The 13,717-nt window shown below is 44.2% G+C and overlaps 1 protein-coding gene across 2 annotated transcripts in view; it reads right to left on the bottom strand.

The window, feature by feature from the left end:
• LOC117549611 (nectin-2-like) overlaps positions 1-13,717 on the bottom strand; it is an 86,170-nt gene that overhangs the window by 24,993 nt on the left and 47,460 nt on the right. Inside the window, exon 7 of one of the 2 annotated variants that reach the window (XM_034221644.1) lies at positions 7,779-12,560. The exons of the other annotated variant lie outside the window; for it this stretch is intronic. Within the exon in view, the coding sequence (XP_034077535.1) occupies positions 11,983-12,560 (578 nt within the window). The 3' untranslated portion in view covers positions 7,779-11,982. Of the gene's footprint in view, positions 1-7,778; positions 12,561-13,717 lie in introns of those variants that run through there. 2 annotated transcript variants of the gene reach the window in all.

The following is a 13,717-nucleotide window of genomic DNA, read 5'->3' as shown; positions in this document are numbered from 1 at the left end:
AAGTGACGTCACCCCATTCAAAGTGAATGGTGAAGCTTTCAACGCACGCTGCTGTGTGGACGGGCCGTAAAACACCCATATGAAAAAGATTGGTTTACATTTTAATAATCAAATAAGTATGTGAACATAACCAATAACCTACCATAGCCAATAGCAAATAAATGCAACTTATTTTATTTTTGTTGTTCATTCATATCTTATTTTACCTAGTTAACGTTTATTTATGCATATTTTTGTATCTCTCAAGTTTTAAACGATATTTTTGGTTTTCTGTCCTATAGTATACATTGAAATGATTTCAAACCTGTTTACCCCAATAATTATAAAAGAGTGCCTTGGAAATATTTGTTTACATAAATTGCATTTATCTCTCTCGCTCGATCCCACACCCACTTTGGCTGTGAGCTGCGGACGCCTGATAAGCCAACACCCCCCACTTTCATCACTTAAAGCGTCCATCGTACAGGGCAAATGAAAAGTGTAACCGGGGTGAAAAGGGTGTTACCTTGACTTAATTATGAATGTTGTTACATCAAGGCCGAAAATTAGGATGAGCGCAAACAGTCAAAATGTTTTTTTCCCTCCCAGAGCTGCCAGCGCAGCTCTGGGATCATCAGCTCGATCATGTTGATTCGGCCACAACAGAAAAAATAAAAATAAACTCTCGCTCTCTCCAGAGGGGCAGGTCAGCCAAAAAGGCCAAACGGGCCGTTGCCCTGGCAACATTAGCCCGTACCTGTGCACGTCCCTGCACCTATCAATCATCAAACCGTGGGGTCTTATTTCATTACGTGTTGATTTCTATCAACACGTAATGTTGTATCGATGTATATAGAGATGTACTACAGCAAAAGTATTCTCCGTCGGGACTTCCTGGAACAACACCACGCCGTTATCTTGATTCTGATTGGCCAGAAGACATTATCAAAGATGTTCTATGGAGAAGACGATCACTACCTGACAAAAGTTTTCAAAACCGTTTCCAGTCTTCGGTATTCTTGTTTTTGGCGTGAGAATAGTTTGGGCAGCGTGAGAGCGTGAGATTGAGAGTGAAAGCGTGTGTCACACGCCAGATGCGTGAGAGTTGGCAACCCTGGGCTATGTAATTGATTTGATTAGAACCTTCATTATCCTAAACTGCTGGGACATTTCGCCAATACCTTTATATTGTCTACTCTTCACTTACTTGTCAGCATAGGTCGGCATTGATGTACAGAGCCGACAGAAGACATTGTTTATTTTTGGCATCATATTGAGAGGTGCAGCCAGTGATGTGTCCTAAAACCAGGAAGTAAGCTGCTGGTTCCCTCGACAAGGGTTTTGTAAAATAGCTGCGCTCCGTAGCAACAACGACAACCGACTCACGGAACGCTATGTTGTAGCGTTGATAAACGAAACAATTTAACTAAATTGCTAGTCAAAATACCAATACCACAGGACAATTTTTTTAAAGCAATATTTTTAGTGGCCCGAGCGGGCAAGTGGAAAGTACGTTATGCTGTCTAAATAGTGCTTCCGGGCCAGCGGGCCATTTAATGTCGAGCCCTGCCGGTTACCGGCCGGCCCACATCGTCCGACCGGCCCACTTCAGTACCGGCCCATCGGGATTCGTCCCGAACGTCCCGATGGCCAGTCCGCCCCTGCCAGAGACAGTTGTGGTTCGGATCCGGACAGGAGTCCGGACTTTGAGGATGCCTGCACTGCACTATAGGATTAATCGAAAAAAAAAACTAATGGCAGATTAAACTGTCATAAAAATGTTAGTTGCAGTTTTATATATTATATATACAAATGTGTGAGCAGTACACAAAATAATCTCACTTTACAATAATGGCACAATTTATTAAATGTATGCATTAGAAATGAAATATTCCATATACTAAAATAGCCACAATAAGTTGGTGAACGAACATTGTTATATAGTGAGTGGTTCAGCTATATAATGCAAAATATAACAGTGTAAGATATGCTACTACTACATAAACCTCAAGTATATACTTTATATTCATTATAATATTCTAATGGTGAAACTCGATTAATCTTCTTAAAAAAGTAATTAAATACTAATGCAATATGTCAATGTTTTTCTTAGGGTTTAACTGATGTAATGCTGATGCATAACAGTGAAGTGTATTGCACTGAAAATGTTTTAATTTAAAATGTAATTTTGTCTTCATTTTTCATATTGTGACAAACTTCAGACAATACTCTTAATAATATTATGACGGTGATTTCGGCCTCAATACATGCACAATGTTAATGACTGCACAGACGCATTTAATCATGGTAGCACGGGGCATGATATAATTCAATTCTGATGTCATCTCCAGACATCTTAAGAGCGAAGCACAAACATTAGTTGTTCAACATTACTCAGAAAACAGTTGTGATAAACTCCCACTCAGAAGAAAACATACATTTGCATTCACATGCCGTTCTGTGAGGCAGGCAAACATCTGCACAGCAGTTACATGCACAAATTAACGCACACACAATCCACGATTTACTTTGTACTTAGCAGTCCCCAGAAGACCCTCTCCGGTTCCTAAAAGCAAATATTTGCAGACTTATTTAGTTTTATCTCCATATTCATCTCCCATTCTGTATGTTTATATCTGAGGGTATGCAGACGTGCATGTGCCAGTGCGTGCATGTACTTTGGAAGAGCTGCCTGTTGAGACGGTGAATTAAACAGCAAGTGCATTTGATCTGCAAAACACTCCAGGGCAAATACGCACAAAACGAGACGAACACACACACGCATGTACACACACACACACACACACGCATGTACACACACACACACACACACACACAGGCTTGCATCAGCATCAAAATCATTTCCGTCACTGAATCTATTCTTAGGAGCAGCAACAAACCATTCTCCTGATATAAATCTATTTTATTCATACCCAGTCACGTACACTCACACACATGGTGGTCATAATGCATTCACGTAATGTTCTTTGTTTTTCTATCGTCTAGAACAGGATTTGTTACAGGTAAGTCTCAGCATGAAGATCTTTCGGGGCTTATTAACTCGCAAAGCAATCGCTCTGCAAACTTCCATCTGGGGATGTTGGGCGTTTGTGCAGGTGTGTGGAGGGGGGTCTCACACTCACATTCACTCACTCACTCCTCACAGAAACACAATCTGATGTGAGAAGCTAAATCAACACAGCTGCAACAACTCGGCCCTCCTGGTCCCCCTCCCTTCACTCAGCCGTCTTCCACTCCATCTTTAATCAGGCGTCTCCTCCCTTTCTCCCTCTGATTTCTGCCCTTTCACTCTCCAATTCCTCCAAGACCCCTCCTCCTCTTCTTCTTCTTTCTTCGCCCCTTTTATTCAATCATGCATTAGTCACTGTTAAATTCATATGCCGGCTATCTCTGTTGCTTTTGCCAACACACAAGGCATCAGATCTCACCCACCATCCCTTTCTCTCTCCTCCCACCATCTCTCCCTCTTTGCCCTCCGTCCATACTGCCTCTCCCCCTCGCTCCCTGCCCTTCTCTGCCCTCCCAGCAGTCGGCTGAGCATGTGCCACCCCGAGGGAGACGTGCCTCATCCTGCCAACAATGCATTGCAACCACCCAGATACCTCCAGCCTATCAGCGCGGGACAGGAAGAGTAAACGCCCAGGGGCCTCCAGGGGAAACAGGAGAATCCACTTCCCCCTGTCCGTCTGCCTCGGTGTGTATTTATAAAAGTGTGTGTATGTGTGTGTATGTGTGTGTAAGGGTATAGCAGACACACATATCTGAAAAAAACCTGCATGACCAGAAGTCAGATGATTCGATGTAAGCATTTACCGTTTGAGGGAGAGGAATGATACGTTTTCCAATTTCCTGTGATTATTTACAAATGTAACTTCCTCTGCACTTTGCTTTCACCTTGCTCAACACGGTAACACAACTCTATACGATCGAAGAAATGCATTTACCACTGTGGTATTTCTTGAAAAGCACTCTTTTGTTGTTCTATTTGAGTTCAATACTTTGACAGGACATTTTCGTTGAAATTGATGTTGTCAATCAAACCATCTCGCACAATATTTGACACTACATTTTAGTACATATTAAGGTGTGGAAGAACTACTATTTCCATTAACGTTGTAATGCCTGTTTCCAGAGCATAAGTGGATGAGTGGTAGTTACGTGATGTTTCTGCCGGCCGGCATCCACCCACTGACATCTTTATTTGACATCAACGTCAAATACGATGCTGGTACTGTAAGGATTTTTAGCCATGCTGGTCGGTCCCCTTCTTTGAACAAGACTGAAGTATTTCAACTTGGAGTGCTATGAAATCCTGTGCAGAAATGTTCCCCAGAGAATGAGTCACATTGACTTTGATGACGCCTAGAGTTTTCTTATAGCTCTGCCACGAGGTCCACATTTGGTTTTGAGTGAGAAATGAAACCTTATATTGTATAGAAGGATTTTTGTGTTGTATCAATATTCTCCAGAGAAAGTATGGAGAGAGAGGAGGGTATGACATGTATGAATGCATGAACAGTGAATATTGTGGGTTTGTGGTATGGGCCTTAACCTCATTTTAGTGACCCATAAACCTTTTATTGTGCAGCCCTATCAGGACAGGATTAGTTTGGAATTTGGTCGTAATCCAAACTAATGCCATTCCCATTAGACTATATATATAGAGTTTAAACAAACTAAGACCATAGTAAACGTTAGCATTGTCCCAGCATGTTGAAATTAGCATTTAGTTTCTCTCAGAGGAGCATGGTTTGCATGGCTTTGGACACTAGTGCTGTGTTTGAAATCTCTAACTTACATACTGCATACTCAATTCAGTATATCGCACACAGCTTATTAAATTAACAATAAGTATGCCAAGACCAGAGACTATTTATACTCAAGTTAACACAAGCTATACGTCTTCAAATGACTGCATCAACCATAGCGTTACCGGTCAGAGCTACGTTCTATACAAATTGTTCACGACAATTGTTAACCAATTGCTCAATTTAATATTTCCAGTAGTGGTTATTGAAATGATTAAGGGTTAAATATGTTTTCTACACAACTTTAAATACAGAATGGGTAAATCATTTTAACATTTGAAAGTCTTAAGACCTGCAGTTCATTTAGGCAGAAGAGTATGTGGAAGTGAATGCAACATACACAGAGGTTTTGCAAATATAGTTCAAATCCAGGCTTTTCATAACAAAACCCACATATTGTGCAGCTGAAATGTACTACATTACATAATGATACATTTGATGTGGTTTCCGAACAGTACCAAAATAAATCAATTGGAGAAGTTAACTCAAACTTTGGAAAGTCCTCTAAACTCACAGACCTTACCAGACACTTGCTATCTCTCCTTTTGATGAGCTGCCAGGCGTCTTCCAGAGCCTTCCTCAGTCTCATCTTCAGAGGTCAGATGACTGACTTGGCCAGAGAAGAACATTCCACAGTTCGACCATAACTCTGCTTAATTACCTCCTCTACATGCTTAGGGTCATTGTCCTTAAACTGAAGGAGTGTGTTCACAACTGCGCTGTGAGTCAGATCCAATGTGCCGGAATAAAAAAATAATGAGAAACATACCAGTGTCAATTAAAAGAAGAGCCAGTTAAAAGTAACCCTGTTTGATAGAAATACTCCAGTAACAAGACACACACTGCTGGAGATGTGATGATTCACCACAGGCAAAATCAAAATGCGCTAGTAAGCCAAAAAAAATATGCAGGAGCCTACTTTAATAATTGAAGTCAGAAGAAGACACTCACTTTAATCCCTGTGAAGGGCCAGGTCACCACATCCATCACTCAGAAATCCATGCAACAGTCCAGGCAATTCATCAGCCTCTCTGTGATTTATTAGTTAGGTCTGGAGCCGGAGGGTGAGAGGTTAAATGAGGAGCATTGTGTGAGCAGTTATCAGCAGAGAGAGCCTAAAGTGGGTCTGTGTGCTAATCCACACACACTCACACCATCAGATGTTTAATCAACACTGCGGCTGTAGCTGCCAGAACTGGAAGTTAAATATACAGCCACGTACAAACATGCATGTGTGAAACAGTGCACACACATTATCACACCCTTTTCGCTCCATACACAAACTGATAACACTTAGCTCATAAACACTTTCCCACACAAACATGCTGTTGGAATCTGAGCTGCACAACAGAAACACACAACATGCACATACTTGTTTATCACGCTGTATGAGCAGAGAACACACACAATGTATACATCACTTCAGGGGACATTACATTGACTTACATGCATTACCTGGGACCTAACCTTAACCAACACATGCCTAACCCTAACCAAGTCTTCACCCTAAAATGAATGATTCCCCTCATGGGGACCTCCATTTTGTCCCCATACGTGGACACACACACACACACACACACACACACACACACACACTACCAGTTAGCCTGTATTGCCCCGGGCACGGCACCATGTCTGATCACTGAAAGCTAATGTTGAACACGGCGGTGGAGCTCGGCGTAGCTGCTGTCGCTTTGGCTTCAGATCCAGGTTATTTGCTAGGAGCTCAAATAGGACAGGTTCTGCGTTACAGGGTCACCGCTCCCACATGAGGCGAACACTTTTTTTCGGTGACAAACAGAGACCAAAATGTAAGTGTTGCACAGCCGAGCTGCAGCTTAAAAGCCTTTCTGCTGTCTTTCACATTCAGCTAGAACAACCTAGTGTGTCTGTGTGTGGAGTGTGTGTAAGTGCTCTATCTCGCCAGCCTGAAATCCAAAGCAATTAGAGAGGCCAGATGGTGGGCTGGACTCAGTAAATAGCTGTGCATTGACAGAAGAAGCCTGCAACAAAAATGAAGTGTGACAAGGAGCCAGGATGACAGAGATACATGACGGCATCAAAGCACCGGGCAGACAGCGAGGGCGCGCTGCCATAATCGACATAAACCAACTGTCACAGACGCGGGGACGCTAACAGCACAATTTGATTGTATCATTTTAGCGGCGGCACAGAGGGGGTACTTGTTTGAAAAACCAAATAAGGCAGGTGCACATACATTCACACATGAGAACACACATTCTCTCATGCCAGGACATTCATACATAAACATGTACACATAGAGACAGACCCCTCTACATGCCCTTCTGTTAAAATTTGACCAAACCCGTTTGGTTTAGTCAGAGTTCAAACAATGCAGCCTTTGAGAGGCGCTCCATTCACAGAGTTTCAGCTTGGCCTGCACATTCCCCAACTGAAAACACAAACTGCCTCCCTGCAGGATAACCACTGCAGCTACGGCACCACATTCCTCAACCTTTTTCTCTCTGTGTGAGAGTACATTTAGCTACGGCTGAATATAATGATTATATACTATATAGGTCTTTAAATAAGAAAGTTAATGTACACTTTAGAAGTGGCCCCTTAACTTTAGCCAACCAGAGAAACATGTATGAATCACAGAGACTGGGAGGAGGTGGAGCTCCAGTACAGGACAATACTTTAACACAAAATGGCTTCTGCTATTTCCCACGAGCGTGTTATCGCAATTCTGTTGACACAAGCCCCGATTTATCAAAACTGGAATGAGAGAAACAGCCAGACCAGGAAATGAGTGAAAAGAGGGTGGGGGTGTCTGAAGTGTGAAAGATGGCTGACGAGACAGAGGCCCGATCAATTAATCTATAAATCTAATCAGTGAGAATCAATTACTGACACCTCTAATCCATCTGGCTCCTCAGTCACCCAAACTAACCTCAGGTGTTAAATGGACAGACGGGAAGGAAAGGAGAGGCAGATACAACCGGCAGAAACATTTCAAAAATCAAGAATTCTTTAATAGCAACAAAATACGAAAAAATATAGAAAGACATGACAAAATGGTGACAACAATTCTAATTTCTTAGTTATTTTTTTCACAAAATAGGAAATACAAAAAAAAGGAATACAAAAAAAGAAAAACCAACGATTACACAGCAGTCAATAATAAAAAGCACATTTGGGGGTACGACTGGTTTGATGTGTGTACAGTTCATTTGTATAGAAGCACATTTGCCAGTTTTGGCAGCAATCTGCGCAGCAGTCAAGAATAAAGCACATAAATTATAAAGCACTGCAAAATAACAGAAGAGAGGAAACTGTAATAGGAGAAAATAAATCCTTCATGCTTGCTGTCACTGAGAAATACACAAACGTGACACCATAAATTAGTAATATCTTTTTCTCTGCTACATATTTATATATTTATACTATGTACACAGGGAACTTTTCTCTTTAATTCCTTCTTTTTTGCAAGTGAGATGGGAGATGTTAAGGCTTTGATTAGTCATCAAATGTTTGGAACCGAAGAGATAGCAACAGTATGCGGTTTTCTGGGAAAATAAAGATTAATATTGGGTGTTTTGACTACCTAACCTTGTGCTAGACCCGGGCTGGGATCGTGGATTCCTCTAAAAGCATTTTGTCTGACAAGCCTTTAACGTTGATGCTGAGGTGGGTGGCAACGGTGTGTGTGTGTGTTTATGGAGGCGGTCGCGGAGGTTGCTGAAGTGAGAAAAGTTGAAAAAAACAAACATTTTGGAGGCGAGTAGGAAGTCTCGGCTCTAAAAGCATTCAAAGTGAGACGGGAGGTGGAGCGGGTCAGCACAGTGGCATTTTTATGAAAGCTATATTCCTCGAAGTGGAATGGACAAAGGGTCCAAAAGCCCGTTTCTCCAGCACCGGGTGAAAGGTGTGTGTGTCCCTGAATGTGAATGTCCCTTCAATGTGGTCGTTTCAGAGTGAGGTCTTGAAGAATAGAAAGCGGTGGAGCAGGGGGGACATCACATTGCGGCTCTTTTCACTGTAACAGGACACAGTATATGTCCTGACGGAGCCACTGAGCAAGAAGCGGAGGAAGAAGTGTGTGCGTGTGTGTGTGCGGCTATGCGAGCGAATTTGTGTGGGCTTATGTCAGGAGATGGCGAAGTTGTCAGGTATGAGGTGTCTTCGGCACAGTCTGGCTGTGGGAGTGAGCATAATGAGAGTGACTGAGGGGTGTTTGTGTGTGGGAGAATGTTTCTCTGCATTATGTATATGTACAGTATGTGTGTGTGCGAGTAAGTGTGTTTTGGAAACGCACAATAATATCTTCAGTTGGCCAGTTTTCCATGGTGACATAAATAGAGGCTACTCAGGTTACAGCCCCAATGGCAGTGAGAGATGTCCCAAAGCCTCCGAGCATCACGAAAATACACACTACTGAATACACACACAGAGCTGAGTCAACACACACCACCGCCTGCTTGTGTGGTTACGGTCTACCTGATAAATTATAAGTATTGTGGGTATTTTTGCATTGTGCAGGGTGTCTGTCAAGGAGAAGCCAATTGTGCAAAAAAACACGGTGTGCTTATTTTGTGGAATTGCAGGCAATGTTAACTTTCACAAAAAAAATTATACAATTATATAATTTTTCCCACCGTTACAAATCGACTGTTAGGCAACTCAGCTCAGTCGGTTCAGTGTTTTTTAACACCCAAACCGCCGAGGTATTCATTAGGTTAAAAATTACATTCTGACTGCCCTCTGAGACATTTGAACTTTAGGTTTAGCTGACCCAGAACGCCTTCTTTATTCCACAACACTGGCTCCATCGATCTGATATTTACATCGTTATAAATATCCACATTTTCACAAGAAAAATAAAGATGCTTACATATATAGTTCACAGATACCTCACACCAAAATGTACATACAACAGTTTTGTCCCTTATCGCTATTTTGACCCCAAAACCAAGTATTACACTTATATTTCTCTTTGTAGCGGTGACACACACAAGTGCAAAAATAAGTAATACATAAGTAATTTTTTTTTTAGTGGTTGTCACAAACCAGCTGGGTTCAGTTAATGAACTGCAGCGGGTTGACTGGAGCTGCGTTTATATATAAGCTAAGGCCATCAGACGATAATCTTATTGAACACTGGCTTACAATATGCTAGACCGCGTTCGAACACTAAAAGCCACTTCTCCGCCTCTCTCCGCCTATTTGAAGGTCAACAGCTTTCACAATGGACTGTCTGGCCCTATAAGGATACATGTAGTGTATGCAAGTGTTTCCCACCTCTATAGCTCAAGGTTATAATTTGCTATGAGAGGAAATGCAGGCAGGCAAAGTCATCCTGGCTCTTGGCAGCGGGTCGCTCTGCATTTGACCTCATGACCTGCAGCAAGCTGCAACCCAGATCTTTGGCAGGCCTTATAAGAGGGCAGTACACTCATCGAGAGCTGCCCTCACCAGATTCCCAGTGGGTCACGAAGGATTTGATTAGAAAGGTCAGGGAAAGCCCGATTAGAGGAGCTACAGTAGGGCTTCTCTCAAAGATTGTCCATCACAGTCATCTAGTGGCTACATAGACACAGTGACGCATGCCGGATGTAAACGCTCTGCCTCCAAGACAGCAGCGTGCGGTTCCCGCGGAGTAATATTTGCCCGGGCGAGCCTCCGGTGGCTCGTTATGAGGATACATTAACAGTCAGGAGACAATCAGCCCTGAAGCCACATCGTAAAGGGCCATCTCACTGCTTGATGCCTGTTAGTCAATATGACTCCCGAAGGTTCGCAGTTGATGAAACCTTTTATGTCTCCCGATCAATTCTCTACATTTAACAACACCCCTTAATGGATAGAAATGTTACCTGATCTCATTGACAATGAGATCTCAAGTGGTTGTATTTTTGGGGGGTGGGGTTTCAGGCCATTGACAAAATACTGCAGGAGGCATTGGAGCGAACATGGCCCTCCAGGTGGATCAGAGAGTCAGTCCTGGGGGGTCCGGGCAGGATATAGAGTAAGAATAGAGTAAGTGGGGCATTTGACACATCAGGAGCAGTAAAATACTCGGCTGCTCTCTGTGGCCCTGACCTCCACGTTACTGGATAAATCATAAACTCCCCATAAAACACTGGGAGAGGGGGATGAAAAGAGAGAGACGGATGAATGATAAGAGAGATAGAGGTGTGTGGGGGGGGGGGGGAATCGTCACGTCATAAACGATAAGTGGTGGCAATCTGTTGTTGCCGGCTAAGCGAGTGACTTCACGGCTCATTACCAATCAAGCTCCTCCTGTCAGGAGCGCTCTGAGGAGACGAGGATGAGGAGGAAGAGACTCCTCTCCCTCCTCTCTCCGTCCCTTGACCCTGTCAGATCGGCTACACCTCATTCCCTCATCTCTTGTTCACCGTCTCGTTCCTCCAGGCACAGTACAAACGTTTGCATGTGTGTGTACCTTGTTAAGAACTCAAACTTTCATAGTTAGAGTCCGATGCTGCTGTATGTGTGCAGCACACAAGGATGTCGATAGCTTGTGGAGCAGTTTGAGAGGAAGGCAGCGAGAGCGGAAATGAGAGCTAGCCAGCAGCAAATACTTTTCTTTTCTTAGCTAAATCTCCTGATGAATACTGTAAGTATACCTCTAAATGTTTTCCTCCCAACCCAGCCATAATTACAAAGTGTCCACCAGCTGTCACAGCACAATACATGAAGGTTCACCACGGGAGAGAAGCAGGCATGTATGTTTAACTAACTGCTTGACAACCACTTCAACACTGTTGGTGAAGATAGGAGTGAACATGCAAGAGAGTTTCTTCTGCTTTAGCCGAGCTTGTATCATGATGCTATTATCCTACTCCCACACTACATCGTTTTTCTCTTTTAGTCTGTCTGTCAAGAGCATGTCAAGGTCCCAGTGATAGCGATAGCATGAGCAGTGGTTTGTTTTCTGTCTTTGATTTTTCAGTTCTTAGGGACCAGAATATGCTTTCCTCCTGTCGGCTCAGTTCATTCTGGGGTAGCACTGTGATTAATAATAGGCTATATTTAAGATCAATTCTCGAAAAATTAAAAGTGATATCATTTTCTCTTCTCCATCCGAACAGGGCCGAGACCCTGGAGCCAAAAAATCCTCGCGAAGAATCCTCCATCCCTCCTTGTTTCTTCTTCTTCTCCTCCTCCTCCTTTCCTTTCCTCTCCTCCTCTATACGTAGACAGCAGTCCGTGAGATGACGGATCCATCTCGCTGGGACTCCATGTCGTCATCCATGTAGTCTCCAATTATATCGTCCTGGTCGTGTGGCGGGCGGAGCTGAAGGATGGGGGCGCCTCCGGTGAAATTATCATACCTCTCATCCTCCTCCAGCTCGTCAAACTTCCTCCTCTCGCCGTCATCTAGCTCGTTGCTCAGCAGGATATCTTGGGCGGTGGGTGTCATGGCGACGCCCCCCATGGTGAGCGGCTGGTGGTGGTTGTTTTTCTCTCCGAGGCCCGGATGGGAGGAGCCCTGATCGTAGACGTAGATCGGCACATTGTTGTTTCCGCCTCCAACTCCAACTCCGCTCCCGTTGCCTCCGCCCGTGCCGTTCTTGCTGGCCTTCTTGCCTCCGCCGAACATGCGCGTCTTCATGTCGCTGCCGTCATTGGCGCGGTAACCCTGCTGTTGCCGGCGGCTACGGGTGATGAGCACGGCGATGAGAGCGGCGACCAAAAGGAGAGCCAGCAGGGAGCCAATCACAGCTCCCGCCACCACGCCGGCATTGGATGGGTTCACTGAGGGCTCTGCAGGAGGGAGGACAGGTGGGGAGAGAGGGAGAAAAAAAAAGGAAGAAAGGAAATATGGTTGAGAATTGAAAAAAAAAGAGAACAGTGTGTAAGAGAGGCCAAGAGGGGAAATAGATACTGCATAAAAAAGGAGAAGGAAGAAAGGGTAATGCCAAGGAAACCGAGAAAGGTAGGCGTTTGGGTGATGTCAGTGGTGCTGCTCTGAACTTAGTGAAGTGTGTAAGAGTGCTGAGGTGTCGGTACAGTCAGAAGTGTGTGTGTGTGTGCGCTGAGTCTCTTGCTACACTGACATTTCCTCCTCTCCCTCAGAGCTGCTCCTGTCCCCATTCCCACAGCCACGTCACAACCACGTTTCCCCCCCGTGTCGCCCCTCATCGACCAGGGTCTTTCCAAGGCTCACCACAAATCACAAGGCAAAGGGGGGAAGTGAGGGAGGGAGGAAGGGAGGGAAGTGCAAGACACACACACACACACACACACACATTTAGTGAAGGAGCAGGGCACGGTGTTTGCAGGTGCAGAACAGGTGGAGGCCATGCAGCGGAGGAGGATAATGATGGATGGAGGAGAGGAGGTTGGAAATTAGATGAAGAAGAAGAGGAGGAGGAGGAGGAGGAGGAGGAGGAGGAGGAGGAGGAGGAGGAGGAGGAGGAGGAGGAGGAGGAGGAGGGAGTGACAAAGTGACATGGCGGAGTGACAACTCTTCCTGGAAGCCATGAGCAGAGGGAAGGTTTGCCACCTCTCTCTCTCTCTCTCTCCACAAAAAAAAAAGGCACCGCTCGACTTCATGTCCATTTTTTGTATTCCACGCTTTTGTTTTAGTCACGACTGCCATGTTACACACACAGACACGTGAAAAGACGGCATTTAAAGTTAGTTTTGAACTCAACAAATGCCTTCTTAGAGTGCAGACTGGCTGAGGAGGGTGTTAGTAAAAGTAGGGCTCCACCATCCAGTACACTGTGTTTTTGTTTGTGTATAAGAAGGGAGAGGTGGTGTCTAAATCAGGGGTTGTGAAGACGTCACATATGACTTGTCAGCCTTATAGTGCTTCGTCTCTGAACTCTCACTCCCTCTGTATCCCTTCGCAGTGATATTAGTACAATATTTCAAAGCAGGTATTTGAACAGCAAGAATATACAGCGGCTTTTGCA

Source organism: Gymnodraco acuticeps, unplaced genomic scaffold (assembly GCF_902827175.1).
Source record: "Gymnodraco acuticeps unplaced genomic scaffold, fGymAcu1.1, whole genome shotgun sequence".
NCBI lineage: Eukaryota > Metazoa > Chordata > Actinopteri > Perciformes > Bathydraconidae > Gymnodraco > Gymnodraco acuticeps.
This window is presented reverse-complemented; position numbering and strand designations above follow the sequence as displayed.